This window comes from Montipora foliosa, chromosome 8, assembly GCF_036669935.1.
Source record: "Montipora foliosa isolate CH-2021 chromosome 8, ASM3666993v2, whole genome shotgun sequence".
Classification (NCBI taxonomy): Eukaryota; Metazoa; Cnidaria; class Anthozoa; order Scleractinia; family Acroporidae; genus Montipora; species Montipora foliosa.
This window is the reverse complement of record NC_090876.1, coordinates 20,185,962-20,202,835: the sequence shown is the minus strand read 5'-3', so window position 1 is coordinate 20,202,835 and position 16,874 is coordinate 20,185,962. Positions and strand designations below refer to the sequence as shown.

At 39.7% G+C, this 16,874-nt stretch overlaps 1 protein-coding gene across 1 annotated transcript in view; it reads right to left on the bottom strand.

Annotated features, from left to right (window-relative positions):
- LOC137968356 (uncharacterized) overlaps positions 1-16,874 on the bottom strand; it is a 45,479-nt gene that overhangs the window by 3,662 nt on the left and 24,943 nt on the right. The window contains exons 17-30 of the mRNA XM_068814949.1: positions 16,692-16,874; positions 16,253-16,418; positions 14,924-15,058; positions 13,489-13,502; positions 13,276-13,320; positions 11,764-11,796; positions 11,214-11,253; positions 11,014-11,102; positions 10,636-10,712; positions 7,188-7,281; positions 6,646-6,721; positions 5,582-5,659; positions 3,659-3,740; positions 2,701-2,784 (exon numbers count right to left, since the gene is read on the bottom strand). The exon at positions 16,692-16,874 is cut by the window's right edge and continues 136 nt beyond it. Of these exons, the coding sequence (XP_068671050.1) occupies positions 2,701-2,784; positions 3,659-3,740; positions 5,582-5,659; positions 6,646-6,721; positions 7,188-7,281; positions 10,636-10,712; positions 11,014-11,102; positions 11,214-11,253; positions 11,764-11,796; positions 13,276-13,320; positions 13,489-13,502; positions 14,924-15,058; positions 16,253-16,418; positions 16,692-16,874 (1,196 nt within the window). The remainder of the gene's footprint in view (positions 1-2,700; positions 2,785-3,658; positions 3,741-5,581; positions 5,660-6,645; positions 6,722-7,187; positions 7,282-10,635; positions 10,713-11,013; positions 11,103-11,213; positions 11,254-11,763; positions 11,797-13,275; positions 13,321-13,488; positions 13,503-14,923; positions 15,059-16,252; positions 16,419-16,691) is intronic.

Below are 16,874 nucleotides of genomic sequence, written 5' to 3'. Positions count from 1 at the left end.
TTACCATTATTAATCATTAATGGATGAACTCATAGTACTTTATTACATGAAATTTTCGCGACATGTTTATTTCGCGATTTTGAGGTGTGCATATTTCGCGACAATTAAATATGACGATTTTGCGAAAATTATATATTTTCAATCACTTAATTTCGCGTTTTTGGTAGCATACAATTTACATTTCATTGGCAATAATGCACTGGCGGTAATACTTCCCTTCCAGTTAATACACCCTTATTCCTGCCTTCTCCCATCCTTTCAAAAAAAAAAAAATCCCCCCCCCCCCTCTCCCTGTGCGCCGGTGAAAAAGTTATACTGCGACATTTCCACCAGCCAAAATGAATGTATTTGTTACGGTTAAATTTAAATTCAGGTTAATTTTAATTTCATCATAGGTCATTTTAATTTCGAACTAGGTTGAAATTGAAAGTAGTATACTGACATCTTCAAGGAACATTGTAAAGGGAGGGTGGGGTGGAGTACGATAGAAGTACTCGAGAGGATCAGAAAGGGATAGGTGAGTAGAAGGGAGGAATTCGAATTGAAAAGATGTCTAGTTACTGGGTTGCCAGTATGGCAAACCCAGTCGAGGTCTGCGTTTAGTTTGTTTGTTTTATTTTTTTTTTTTTTTTTTTTTTTTTTTTTTTTTTTTTTTTCGTGTCGGTAAAAGTCTTGCCTGTCACTCCCCTGGTAAGTGTAACGCGAATGGCGTTTTAGTGGATCCTTAAACAAAATATACCCTATGGAGCTCAATAATGGAAAGTCAGTTGGATAAACTCGGCAGTCAATTGGAAAAACAACACGACCTGAATCTCAAAAGCGACGAGAATGTACTGGACTTCGACAACAATCTATCGCCGTCGAGAGCGAAATCAAAGTGAGCTGTATTTACCTGAAGTACATGGTAATTTGACACGATTGAGTTTCTTGTCTTCACGCACGCAATGAAATAGGAAGAGGTTTTCGCCTCTAAGAGCAAATATGTTGTTTGTTTTCAATAAATTTTTCGCTGGAAAAGGATTTCTGTGGTATTTTCTGCCTTTGTGAATTATAATATCATGTTGTTGTGTATTGAATTTTCGAGCTTAAGGTTGAAATGTGATATGGGAGAAGTTTTTTTTATTGCTCTGTAAGCAGGAAGGGTTCACAGGCCTGTTGGAAGCGTGCTTGAGTTTCAACAAAATGAGCCCCAAAATCAGTGAAAAAATGTGACGCAGATGAATAATAAAGTAGCTGCTATTTCCAAAATGATGGAATTACCTGGTGATAAATAACGTCGTACGCGTCTTGGAGAGTAAATTTTGACTTTGCATAAAAACAAGAGTTGGGCGATTGTGATCTTTGTTTTGACTTCGCTCATTTCATTGTCAAACTTTATAACACTTGACAGAAAAAAAAAACTTACAAAAAAAAACGGTATCTTGCCATCATTTGACACAGATACTTCACTGTTTGGCGAGTAAACATGCCGCGGTAACTTAATCACGGCGCCCGCTGAATTCCGGCGATGTCACTTTCGATTTTGCGATTTATTTGTGCAGCCAAAACGTACAAAAAAAAATGAACGTCAAAAATCCCCCAAAATGTTTGTCGCTGATCGTAACTTTTTATATTCTATATTCACGGTTCAAAATAATGTTGTTTTCATGTCGTAAATATGTTATTCTCGATCGACCGTCCTGGAAAACTTCCTTGCTCTTTTTCTAAAAACTGTGTATCAATAGTTATTTACTTTTGCATCAATATTTTTTTTAAAGCAAGCTAACAAAATCTGTACCTTGCTGAGTTCGCATTTGTTAGCGTTAATAGTATTTTCGGTCCGATGCTTCTGTTTTTTTATGGGGGGGTATTATTTTTTGGTCTCCCATCCAAACACTAACCCCCGAACAGGGGTTTACTTCAGTGAACTTCGGTATTACAAAGCTGTCAGATGCTCAGAGGGCACGCTTAAACTTGTGGTGAAAAAAAGTTTTATCAACATGTCAGCCCAGAAGCCAATGTTTCTCACTTCCCATTTTTTTCTTCAATCTTTCTGGGTTCAGTACTTTGCTAGTAACCACATGTCTTCTCAGGCTATTTTTACCCAAGACTTCTACCATGGCACTACAATGATAGACAATACCAAAACAATATCGTGTGCACTGTTAGAGCTACATATTACGCAAGGACAGATCTGTTTCGTCGAGCGAAAAAGTAATTGTCGTATCTGAGATCAGCTCACTAACACAAGTTTATCAATTTTATCATAACCGGTACCCATACTGAGTTTACTACTGCAAACAACCCGGCGAAAATGTAAACAATTAGCAAAAAGTAAGCCCGCGACGTACCTGCAATGGTTTTCCGGCATTTGTGTCACGAAAAGCCTCCACACAGTTTTTTAGTCTCTTTGCCGGAACAATGGTATCATCTTCATCCATGGCTTTGAGACCTCGTGGATCAGTGCTTTAAAACACTGTCCATAACTGTTTTTTATTTTTACATTCAAAATTTCCGGGCAATGTCACGTAATCAAGTACGACACGTTTACGCAAATTTGCGCGTAAGGGTTAACGTGAATTTTCTTTAGCGCTTAGATTTTTTTTTTTTTTATCAATAAATTAATTTTTAACATGAATTTTAACAACACACACTAAGATAACACAAGAATAGTAAAAAAAAAAAAAAAATGTTGACGGAGGAGTGCACTTTGTACATTACCTGGTGGATGAAAGTATGAGTGGGCCTTGGGAGAGTACACGTGACTGGTGCGTGTTGGCATGAACACTGCAGGAAGACAAACATCTGCAACGAAACATGTTACATAGTACTGAATACTGAGACACGTGATACCGTAAACAGCCACGTTATTGCTCAAATTACAATGTTGTAAATGGACATTTTGAAAACCTTGGGGTAAAAGGACGTCACGGGTTGACCGCATATCACCTAGTCTTCATAAAATTATCCATCAAAGGTGATTTCATAATTTCGTTAACTCTCAAATGGAAACAAATCGACACGAGGCAAAGGGCGTTGGCATTTTCATGCAAGGGCCCAGACAGAGACGCCTCACAAACCAACGAAGACCGAAATTATGAGCACGTCGAATTGGCTTTCGAGGTTAAAGGATTTTGACCCAAGGAGCGAGCGTAGAAGGCCTGACTTGAATAGAAACAAAAAAATTCTAATATGACGGCGACTTCGGAATAAGGAGCAACAGTGTGAAGTTTAAGGTAAAGTTCTTTTTCGATCAAATATTCCACCCAATATTTTGTTGCACAACAAAACTCCTCAATTTTTAGCCAGGTTTCCGGCATTTTTCGCATGTCAACAACCAATTTGCTTCAACTACACATAACCAGGCTATCCGACACCAATGCCCAAACATTAATGGGGAACGATGTTGCAACGTTAATTGGAGATTAGATAGAAACCGAGATGCAAAGTTTTACCGAGACAAATTGGCATTCAACGTTATTTCACAACACCTGGCCCCAGTTGTTCAAACGATGGATATCGCTATCCATCGGATAAATCACTATCTAGCGGATAAACACTTGCAAAACCAATTGAGTTATCCAGTGGATAGTGATTTACCCGGCGGATACCGCTATCCATCGTTTGAACAACTGGGGCCTGGTATATATAACGGTGTTACCGTAGAAATTTCTCAAACCTGTATCTCCCTGTGTCTCAGGGTCATCTGAATAAGCCAATCTGTTTTGCACCGCCATTTGAAGCTCATATCGTTCTTGCATCTAAGAAAGCAAAGAAGAAGATCCAGAATCATGATGATATCACTTCAAAATGCAGATTTCTAACTTCCCGACTCTAACTCAGTGTTTCAAATACAAAAAATTGTGGAAAAATGGTTATCTTCGAGGTAACTGCCATTCTTTTGGACAAGTTAAGAGGAGCCCCATACGATCTTGTGACGGCTTGGGCATTTAGAAAAACCTGATGACCCGTTGCTGTAAGGACGCAAACGCAAGGGCAACGACAATGACCATGAGAACGTCATCTATAACTTTAACTGGTGTTATGTATTAATTTTGACATGAAAAAAGGTGTACCAAATTTTCAGGAAGTCGAGATTGGTATATATGGATGGCAGTGCTCGAAACGGTCGTCCGAGACGACCAGAAAGTTTACCAGGAGACCAGTTTTTAGTAGAATACAAAGCCTGGTTGCCCGAGGAAAAAATAACGGACAACTCAGCCAAAAACAGAAAATTTACCACCCGACTTACTTGTCGGCTTTCTATTGTCCATGTCCGATAGTAATGTGATGTTAATAATAATTGACTTGCCACACCTGAGCATTTTCCCGTGTTTTGAATATCTGTAGCTTTTATAGAACATTGTCACATAAGAAAAAGCAAGAGCCAATACATGACCGACATGTAGAGACGCCATAATGAAAATGCCAAAACTTAAACCCAGACTTCCGCGAAAAAACACAGGCGCAGACTAAGAACTATGGGATATTGAAGCTTGATCGCTATGTGATAACAGCTCAAAACGGCGTGCATTTAATCGCACTGGGTTTCCTAATGGGCAACTAAATTCACGGATTTGGTTGTCCGGCTATTCAAACAGGGACAACCTGGTTTGTTTTTTGGCCAAGCACTGCTGGACGGTGCAAAATTTAATTCCCTTTATTCGTTTTTAGGTTTGCTCCAGGCCCCACCGATCCCTTCATCTCGATAAGGGAACAAAACCCTGGATGACACTATTTTACAAAAATTGTTGACTTGTCAAATATTTAAGGTTTATCGGATGCACTCTCTTAGTCTTATTACTCCACATTTAGCGGATATTTGCGTGGAGGACGCTTGAAACACGATGACGGAGAGGGAGGTGAGAGAGATCTGTTGACGCATTAAATAAGACAAGTCTGAAACTCAGTAGTAGTGGCCTAGGGAAAGATATAGAAAAAAGTAAATCCTGACCATTTCATTGGAGGAATAATCTAAGGATTAGTATGTTTGCTGATTCAGAATTCGGGTGTTCATATAAAACGCAAAGACAGAGGACATCTTTCATGCTCGTGGGATTTGAATGGATTGGAGAAATACGCGCCCCATACCAATCTCTCTTGTTTGCCGGTCACCATAAAACCTCGGCAATTTACTTCTAGTATTGCAAATTTCGTATACAATTTTTATAATAGCAACTCCAGGAGTTTAAGAAACGGCGACGGCTACAGCGACGAAAACGTCACCTAAGAATACAACTTTGATCTATCTGAATTATTTGACGATTATTCCCTCTTGTTTACGTGAACAACATGGGCGAAGTATCCTATAACTAAATTGGTATGGACGGGTTTGAAGTAAACAGAAAGAATGAAGATTTACTAATGCATTCCAACTTTGTCGTCAAAACATTAAATTTGGTCATTTCGATTTGTTGGTTCGCAGAGTGTGGGGAAAAAATGCACAAAAATGCGTGTCACACGTGTAGCACGATAATTTTTCTCCTATTAACCAATAATAGTGCTGCTTTTTGGAAATCGAACGGATGTTGAAGCCGTTTGCCCGGGACTTCACGAACTGTTGGCGGCGATCCCGTTTCCCTAACACCTCGAGCTCACTCACCACTTTACGTGTCTTTTCACCCAGTTCCTGGTGATATTTGCTGCTGTTCTCGGTAAACAAATTTAGACGAACAAGAAACTAAAACAAATCAAATACATTAGTCAAAGATCAAATCACTTGAAACATGAAAAGTCTTGACACCTACAATGGTTAAGACTATTCTTTTGGTAAAGCAAAGTGAAAGGTCTGAGGAATTTAATCGGAAAACAATCCAAAATATGCATAATATTCGCACACAAGGAAAATCTTGCCTGGCGACGACTGATGGAGAGAATTGCCGTGCGTCTTCGACTCTCGTTAGTTGCGGATTCGCCGAGTGCACTGCCGATTTGCTGCGCGAGTATAGAGTGTTTTCACTGTCAGACTATAAAAAATAAAATCCGAAGCCGTTCAAAGAAAGAAGCCAAGAAAATGAAATGTTATGAAAGACTAATACATAAATAACTCCTTAGGTCTCCATGTTTGGTGAATCGTTTCTGAGTATTTTGCTGAAACATGTCACTCAAACATTTACAGAGCTTTGCATGGAGACGCCATGTTGGTGTTCCTCGGAGGGACATCTATATGGCCGCCTCGAATCAACAAAACATCTGGAGCTCAGTTTGCGATGAAAGGCCTCTCTTTTTGCTCGTGAACTGAACTAAATGAGCATAAACATGTCTCCTACAGATTGTAATGCTTAATTTGCCAAAATCACAAAGCGAAACTGTTTTTAAAAAAAACAGACTGCTTTATCTTAGCTACTGTCTTGGTATTACACATGGCGAAAATTCGAAAATAAATTCAAATTGCTGTATTCTCAAAACGGAAAGCGCCACGGGATCTAAAACTGGTAAAAAGATTTACTTCTAAGTAATTTTTTTAGCTGGTATCGATAAAAACTCAGAAACCTCTCAGCTTTGATTTAAGAATTTGATTACGTCAAGTGAAAACACTCTATATCAATGCAACGAGATACGCAGGCTCGGGCGAAAGCGGTCTTTTATCTTCAATTCATAAGGTTTTTACCAAAGCAGGTTACGTCTGAGGCTGACCTGCCCAAAAGGCGTGTATCATGGACTTACATCTTCTGGTAGATCTTTGCCCCACTCGGGTAGACTGGGCATCCGTGGCCTTGATTGTTTCCGGGGAGGAGACGCTCTTAAATACAAAGAAAAAAAATGTTTAAGTGATAATACAACAGTAACTCCATCAGTCTGTGCCTGGTTTTCACTGAATGTACGGTGAGATGGAACATCACTTCCGGCAGCTAAACTAAAGGTTTAACTTTGGTCTTACTGCTAGTGAACCAACTGATAACATTCTTTCTGGATTATGCAGCGTAACAGATGCAACATCAATTTTGATGAAAATGCCACCCACAAATAGATCGTTGCTCCACATGACTGCCACTGTCTAAAATTGAAGTGTCCGACAAATAAAAGAATATTCTCAGCGAAATGGAAACATCTGTTTGCTTTTAGTGGAGAGATTCATTTTATCGACAGGAAATATCTTAGTTTGGATACATTTATCCTTTGAACGATAAATAATTAACATCGATCAATACTTGATTCAAAACGTGATAGCCATTCGGGTATAATTGCATGTCAACTTTAAGTCATACCTTGCGTTTGAGGGCGGCTTCGGTGTTTTGGTTTGTCCAGGCGATTCTGGTCTTACAAGTGATGGTGATTTAATTATTATGGGCGATGTCACAGCTAAAATGCAAAACAAGCATATGTATCAATGGGAGGCAGTGTGGTCCAGTGGTTACGACGCTGAGTTTGCATGCGGTTGTCCCGGGTTCAAATCCCGTTCCAACTCTTGATTTGGATTTGTTTCCGGTTGTCCCGGATTCGACTTCACCACGCTTTGTAAATAGCGTAGAACTGCCTTCTGCCAGTTGGGGTTCTGTTAAATTTGAATTGTTTCTTTCAGATTATTTAAAGGTGGGGTGCCTGTGAACTACTTGATAGCTAAGTGCACTTCCACTACAAACAAAGAATTCACATTGACGTTGTTTTGTTTTGCGACAGATCAGAGCCAATCAAAACGCATAAAAAAACCGTTTTAAAGGAAAAAGTACCAAAGGAAAGTAGCGCTACTCGTCAGAGTGGAGGTCATTTGGTCACGAAGGGAAAACAACTAAAACTTGACAGCTTGATACAAATGTGACACGACCATGCACACCTGATTTCACGCCTCGCAGAGGCGCCTTGGTCCTACCGCGTTAAAATCCCGTTCTGGCCATTGGAAGGGTTCAACGTGATTGCTGTACCGATTATTTACAAGTGTATCACTGACCATTTCAACGAGAGGTCATTTGAGAACATTCACAAGGAAAAAAATCGTAAAAGTAAGCTGTAAACAATTCTCATCACTCGTGATCGCTATCAGCACGAACGGACCAAAATGACAAACTGGTTTATTTTGCATTTGCCGGTCAGAAGAAGCCACTGCTTACAAGTTATTATCACGAAAGATCATTTCATGCAGAGAACTTTTCTTTGTCGGACAAACGAAGGTTTCCCTTGAAAAGTTCTATGGAAGATTTCGCCTGGTCTTTCATATACCGGATCCGAAATAATTAATGTCCATAAAACAAAAGAACAAAGCGAACATACCATAACATAACAATACCTAATTAGCAAGGCCTAATCGGAATAACAATGGTTCTGCCCTCCACTATATTATCCCAAATCCCAAAGTCTACCCAAGATTTCCGTTCCATTGAACAAACCCCGGCGGTATTATTATTTAAGTTTGCATAATGATCATTATGGAGGCGGCTGCCTGCTGCCTGGCCTGTTTTATCCTTTTTCAAAGGGAATATTATGAAGGTTTGTGCCACGCCAAAATTTTGTTGAATGCGTCGAACGCAAAAAAAAAAAAAAAAAGAAATCGAAATTGTGAATTTTTTTGTGCACAAAGAAAAAAAAACAAGACAAAAACAAAAACAAAAACAAAATTCGTTGTCTGAATTCCGAGAAAAGAGCACAGGTCATACAGGGAAGATATCTGTTATGCAAACATTGGCCGAATTCACACTAGAGACGAGTAACCCGTCTAAGTGTGAAATCGGGTCGGGAAGGGTTTTAGACGAGAAACTCGTCCAAATTTACCCTTCCACTTATCCGTCTGAGTCGACGAGTTTCCCGACTAGACGAGAAACTCGTCAAAATGCATCACGAATTCACACTTAGACGGGTTTCCAGCTCGAGTTTTAGGAGAAAATGTGCCGATAGACTGCTGGCTAGGTAACCACGCACATCTCGCACCAGTACCTCGGCATCTTAATCCGTCCTAAAAACTCGTCCTAATGTGAATTCACGTCGGTAAGTTAGATAACTTTTTCATCGCGAATTCACACTAGGACGTGAAACTCGTCAGACGGGTTACCCGTCTGACGAGTTTCCCGTCCTCTAATGTGAATACTGCTATTGCTTTTGTTATTCAAATTGACCAACCACAGGAACAAAAGACTCTTTGCTTCGACAGACAATGACAATAGGTAACGCCAACGATACCTTCCCTATAGATGAAACCCCCAAAACTTCAAAAGCGAGAACAGTAATGTCGCACTTCATGTTAATTTAACCGTGACCATGCACAATCTTTTGTCCTCAGTTCACAACTGAGTTTTGAATAAATTAATCGAAACTTTTTCATTGGCTGTATTTTAGAAACAGGGTATGGTTTGTGCATCAGGGCCAAAACAGCGAACAAAAACATGAAACAAAGAAACAGGCTGAGTTTCATAACCATCTCCAAATATTAAGTATGATCAGAGTGATAATGAAATTGGGAGAAACGCAAGGGGACAATAGGCCTTGTTCGTATTCTCACGGTTGGACTGGAACGAGCCTGCGATGAATGCTTATGCGAGGGAAATAATTTGTATCCAAAAAGATTCCCCCGCATCAGCCTCCACGTCATGCTCGTTTCAAAATCAAATTCGCCGTGCATCTACTTACGCGCATGTCTTCATCTTTTATTTAATTATATCAACTTTATTTGCCAAAAAAAAGTTTAAAAATGCAAATAGGCTGCCAAGAGGGAAGAATTGACTCCTAAAAGTATATATAGACGAGTTAACATTTGCAGAACTGCGTTCACAGTGCTCAGTAATAAACAAGAGCGTAGTACGGTAGATGTGGAACAAATCAACTGTAGATTTGACTTGGCATTTTATTACTATTTAGTTTCGCACAACACAACTTTTGTGTTAAACTAATCGGATAAAATACACAAATAGTTCTAAAATCTATAATATTAATGTATACAATGTAATGTAATGTCTGGACATGTTTAAATTTGCAGGTGGTATAGCGATACTCACCGTTACGTCACCTATTGTCATTAATGTGCCAATCAGAAATCTATTGGCTGTCGGAACAAAGGTTCTTTTGTTCTGTGATTAGCAAAATTTAATTATCAAGAGAACTGTTTATAATCAGTACATGGGCCTTATTCGCGCAGCGGCCATATTGGCCATAGACAATAGATTTCGCACTCCGAGCCTCGAATTGAAGTGGTTGGGAACGAGTTTCGGTGGGGCAAAATAAAGGTCTTCAATCCCTCGGGACTCGACATGGCCACCGTGTGATTAAGGTCCATATTGCTATAAACACTTAATGACTGGTCCCGAGGGAAACAGTTAATTTTGTTTCCCGGGAATCTCAATGTTTCCCCGAGGCGTAGCCGAGGGAAACATTGCGATTCGAGGGAGACAAAATTAACTGTTTTCCGAGGGACCAGTCATTAAGTGATTTGTTATAAAGCAGAAAAAAAAAAGACAAACAAACAATGGCAACAGCAACGGCGGTCGTCGGTCAACATGCGCGGGTAACAGTGCACTGTTACCCTCTGACGTCATAGATGTTGCAATGTTGCTCGCTCAGAGACTTTTGGCGGGAAACAGTTTTATTGTTAGATGTCATGTGACCTGGAAGTAACCAATGAAAGCGTGCGCTGTTCGGGGAGAAAATCAGGTATATGACAATAACATTTGTTGGTAATTGTTACAGTTGGAAGTGCTGTTCTAGGAGGGAGACGACTGACTGCTGGCTTACCGTCAACAAAGTCTTGTGAAGTTTCCAATTCAGGTGGATACGGGGACAGTCCTTGAGCCAACTCGTTCAATCTTTTCCTGTTTAAATAATTGTGAAAAAGGTAAATTATTTATTCTAAGGACGACATACCTTACTACTGGCTATGACTCATGGCGCACAGAGGTTGCCAGGGGTTTGGAAAGAAATCAGAGCGTAAGTGGGTTCCAAGTACTTTTTGGACACGTCAGCAATAGAAATTAGAAAAGCTATTTCGCAAAATTTACCGGACACAGATGTATTGCAGAAAACAAAACAAAACAAAACAAAAAATAAAATAATCATAATGATAACAGTAATGGAAACAATAAACGTGGAGGTTGCTTCGCCTCCATTACGTACTCATATTCTTCTTGGAGCTGTTGGATTTCTTCAGCGTGTTGCTCTTTTAGAGCCATTACATCACCTTCAGTGTATATCGGCTCCGGGGTCTGGAATATTAGGCAGAAAAGAAAGTTTTTCACATCGCAAATGAAGACTCTACCAGCCTGACTACCTTATTAAGACTACCAGTGGATCGAAACAGTCAAATAAACATATACCTCTTGAATCACTTCGTTGGGCTGAAGTTCCATCTCCTCCCTCCAAAAAAAAAGATATTTAGACAAATAAATAAATAACTGCAGACAGTACTGTTTCGGCCTTCTGAGCCTCATCAGTTCAGTGCTGATGTCTAGGAGGGAGGTTAAGCTTATAAAGCCACCCCAAATGTCCCACGTATGTGGTACATCTAAGCAATGCCAGAGTGCTCAACCTAGCGAGCTAGTGAGCATGCGCAATTGCTAGCAGTAATGATTCATCCCAGTAGAGTGCTCAATTTGGACATAAAAGCAAAAGCTTTGTAATGCCAAAGATCTATATCTTTGGCATTAAATCACTAAATAAACATTACAAAATGATTGATACACAGCCCAAAAATAATTCTGAAGAGAGAAATGGTAAGTGCCTAGATCAAGAGAATATAATATGCATATAACAATGATAAGGACACTAATGACGACGACAAGCAAGATAACCTGTGCGAACAAACCGCAAAGAACAATTCAACTTTGCTAACAGGAAAACTAGCTTGAAACGGAAAATTCTACTTACAGTCTTCGGGCCTCTATCGTGGCATCGACAAGACTAAAACAAAAACGACTCTAGTTAAATCTATACACGTAACATGCTTTTTGAGAGCTCAACTTTGACAGTAAACTATTCAATTGGCGGTATGAATGAGTATTACGCTTAAGAACATAAATGCTCTTACGCATCTAGGTTTTAGATTATTATGAAGCCGCTTTTTACTTATTTAAATACCTAATTTTGTTCCTGAAATATTTATATTATGAAAAGTAGGAAGGTGGGTACAAGTTAATGTTTGCATGATTCCCTTTATCCTGTTGCCAATTTTCAACACATCCATTCCAATTTTTCTTCAGGTATTCTTACTTTCGTAATTTGTCTAACTTTGGACCATTGTCAAACACTGTTATAAGTGTGACAACCAGAGGTTTGTTAACTGTTTTAGCTGTTGAAACCATGAGTTTCTTGGTTCATTGGTAGGCAAATCTACATAAATATAAATATATAAAAATTATATTATGTTATATATATTATATATCTGAGCGAATTTGCTAAAAGGTAGCTACTGGAGTTTTCGCTTGAGCACGGGCGTAGCCCGTGTTCAAGCCATTGTGGCCTCTCAAAATTGAGGGGGCTTGCCGTCAAGGCCTGCTTTGCCAAACAGCCCAGGGACAGGTCTAACTCTGAGTTGTGTGTCAAAAGCACAGGGCTGGGGGGGTTGCTGCTTTGAGACTTTAACTGCAGTTAGAGTTTGTGGCCTTGTTAAGTCAGACTTTACACTGTAGCATGCCTTCATTGGCAATTTTTCCTGGACTAGTCTAGGCTTCAATGATAGTTTGCTTTTGATCACCAATTAGAGTGAACCCACACTGTGGTGTGGGTAGGTGATTGTTGGTTGTCTGACCAAAGCGCAGGGGTGGGGAGGGTAGCTTTTCTTTAAGTTTGTGACGGTAGCAGAATTGGCTTGTTTTCACAATTTCTGCAGGCACCTTTTGACAAATCCAGTTAGAAATTTATAGTTATCTGTGCGTTTCTCTCCAGAATGGCATTCTGTGAGCCAGGCTGAGTAAATCGAGTGTGATCAGCCGATTTTTGACTGAATTTTATGCGTTTGGCCCTTGATTATATTTAGCAATTATTGAATGAGGCTGAGTAGGACATGAAGAATGCTGCAGGTCGAGGAGGGTGTTATCCAACAAGCGCCGTGTTTGTAGATCATGGTATAATGGACTCATAACCCATGATGGCTTAGCCAATCAAAACTCTCGAATTGCATTATACATTACATTACATGTCTAAATAATAATTATATAAAGTGCAAGTGGTTCAGTCTTCGCTGAGAGAAAATCAAAGATAAAACACCTTGTCCGTAACCTGTGTCAATATACTTCATCCACCCCACAAGGTCGTATTAGAGAGACAATTCTATAACGTCGGTCGCGTCACTAACGAAACGATGCAAAGTGGGAGGATAAACATTGCACAAAGGCAAAACGTAAAAAAGTGACTCACAAGCATCAATCAATTTGTACTCACTCGTCAAATGGGATTGTCTCTGTTGACTTGGCATGTTTCGTTAACCTAAAATAACCACAAGGACGATAAATGAGGTAGTTTAATAAATTAAAAGGTGCAGGCCCCGCGTGAATACAACGCAAAACAGCTATTAACATAAAACAACAGAGCAATCAACTTTAAAGCAAATCAGAATACCTTTGGGGACAAAAAAACAATAACAGCATGACATACCTTTGAATTTTAGACTGTTTACAAAAGAAAAAAATATTAACAAAAAATTAAAACCATTATTAAAAAAAAAAACAGTAAACAATGAAATAAAGTTAAACACAACAAAAATACCTACAAAAGTAAAAGAGCAGCGCCAATGAAAGACTCTCTGATCTCTAAATGTGTAGGAAAACCTTGTATTGTTTTACTAGTTACGATTAGTCTTTCTCCCTTTGAGTACAAATGCTTGCTTGTATGAAATGAGTTGATAAACAGAAACTTAACACTGTCAGAAAAAGAACAAAGGCGACATTTCGAGCCTTTAGCGCTTCGTCACAGCGAATCCAAGGAATGCTTTGGATTAAACAGGGATGTTGTGCCCCGTGTTTCTCTTTTAAAACACAACTGTAGTTGCAAAAGGGCTATTTGAATCGGTAGGAGAATATACCTCGAGTCAACGTGAGTGACCTGAAGGACTCTTTAGGAATTATACATGAGAGAAGATTTAACAGCTCGCGACACTCGAGCTGATGGAGTTTTCAGATTTGCGAGTTGTCTTCAAGGCTTGTACCACACAAGTAGAGTAGACATTATTAATTAAATTGTTTAAGTCGAAAACACAAAGAATTCACTATTGAGACATCCCAATTAAGCACTTCCCTGCATCTATATCCAAGCTTCTGTTAGAGTCATGACATGATGATAATGATGATGATGATAATGATATTAATTATGATAATTATTATCACCATCATCATAAGTAGTTATAGTGGTAGTAGTAGCGGTTTGGTGGTGATGGTGGTGGCAGTGGCAATGGTGGTAATGGTGGAAGTGGTAGTGGCAGTGGTGGTGGTGGTAGTTGTCCTCTACGACGTCGTAGTCGTTGTCGTAGTAGTACAAGTAGCAGCAGCAGCAGCAGAAGTACTAGCCGCAGCAGTAGCAGTAGTAGTAACAGCAGTCTCAGTAGCAGCAGTAGTAGCAGCAGTAGCAGCAGCAGCAGCAGTATCACTAGCACTCGTACCAAACCGTGTAAGAGATTTGAAAACATTAAAGAGTTTTAAAGCGTTTTGAGAGAAGACAAACATGATAATTAAACTAGTAATTAAACTAGGTAGTTAAATAAAGATTATTAAACTGCCTTGCGTACTTTATTTCAAAGTATCCAGTTATCGTAGGCTCCTGTCGTATTACATTAGAAATAGCTGTAATTATAACTTTTTACTTTTGTAATTAATTACTACTTGTTGTGAGTATTTCAGCCCGTATCTCTGAGATTAAACTAGATAGGAACACCGCTAACTTGAAAACCAATTTTACGTTGAAATTACTACCGCCTATAAATAAAGTTAATTCATTCACTAGCAGTAGCACTAGCAGTAGGAAGAGCAATAGTTGTAGTGGAACTAAATTATTCATGAGGGAAGCTATATAATAGTAATCATACCACCCCGCTTACCGAATAGCAGAAAAGTGATATTTGTCCGCAGGTAGAATTAAATGGCATATCACGATCTGATACCACAGACGTGAGAGAGAACTGCTGAATGGGAGGAGTACTGTCCGAGGAAGAAAAGTCTTCATTGACCTGATCCTGGGAAAGCAAGAAAGTAGCGTGGTGTTACCATGTAAAACAGTGACCATCTTTCGACTTAATCATAAGGGGGAGATGCAATTACCAAACATTTATCTAGGATACGAAACTTAAAATAGAAAGAAAAACAACAACACACAAACAATTTTACTGAATTAAATTAAGGAACACCTGTTACATATAAGATTTCGTACCGGGATGGAATTTGATCGTCCGGGTGAAAGGAGTCTTGAGAAGGACTGTTGGCAGTGACTGACGTTTCAACAACCTGACTCGGCGAAAGTCATGACTTCAGAAGTCATCTTCAGAGTCACTTGACTCTGAAGATGGCTTCTGCTCAAGTTGTTGAAACGCCAACCACTGCCACCAGTCCTTTTCAGGACTCCTTTCACCAGGATGATCAAATTCCATCGACGTATGTAACTCTTGGGTTCAAACCAATTTCTGTAATAACATTTATAGGCAACATCAACGGATTTTTTTTTCCACGCAGTTAAGACAAGGAAGTCCAGATGCATAATTAATGCGCCAATTAAGGAATGGAAACTCTCCAGACAGGGCACATCATGGAAAGTCGGACTCCTTCTCCTTAGACCAGAATCGCCCGAAATAAGACTTAGGAACATATCACACTATATTCCACCTTAGTGTACTCGTCTTGGATACTCGACCAGTAAGTAACCTTTAGCTCCATTCAAGGAAACTTATCACTTGAACTTTGAAACCGCCCCCACCCTCCACCAAATTAGTTTTCACAAATTTCGCCTTGCTATTATTTTGTGCGCCAGATTATCAACGATAAAAAATAGTTAAAAACACTGTTTAACGATTCACGCTTTCGGATGTTCACCCAACGACCCGACAGGTCTGCCGCCTCTGCAGTTTATGCTTCAAGGGTTACCAAAAAAATGACATTGGATATATCCAATAAGACACCATGATATCCACAAGGGACTCGCGCAACGTTATTAAGAGAATACTGATACCCTGTCAGCTTCTGTTCAACACGGAACGGTATCCCGAAGCTAACTCGATTCTGATTTTGCATGTGAGTCTTCTTAAGTCGTAAAAGTAAATGAGACTGTTTTAGGCTTGACGAGGATGAATGTGTATTACACACCGAACTCAGACACCTTAGCACTTTACATTGTAGAACGTAAAGTCAGACATATAGCACAAATAGAGGGCACGAACCTGAATTTTGAGATCCCCATAGTTCAACGTTGCCATGGCAATCATGGCACGATCTTTGGCGGGATGCACAGCCAATCGAAATGCCTCATGTGTGAGATCCGCAGCGGGCTTCCCTAATGTCACTCTATTATCATCCGGAAGTTTAAACTTGACTTCCTTGAATGTGCTGTGAAAACATAAATGGAACAGACATTTGTACCATTTCCCATGTTCCTAATCCTCTCAGATTGCTTTTTCTTGTGAAGAACAGAGAGCGCTTGAAAAAAAACATTGGCAAATTGTAAGGAGCACGACGGAACAAACAGAAACCGCTTTGAGAACTTCATCGATGAAGATGGCAGAGGTAGAGGTCTCTTTCCCCCTTGCCCGCCAGTTGCTAGCGCTACTCGGTTAAGGTAGGCTGCGCCGCTCCATCAATATCTCTAAATAAAACTCCTACCCTGGTTTCGTATCCTCTTCAAAAACAGCTGATTGTGGACGAGATGCAGGAGTTGGAGACGCCGCTCGTTTATTCGCACCACGAGCCACGCCCTTTCTCGAAGTACTCTTATCATTTGTGTTCATTCCATTCCACGTTTTACCACTTTTTTGCTTGTCAATTTTCGTTTTCCCTTCCGTCTTT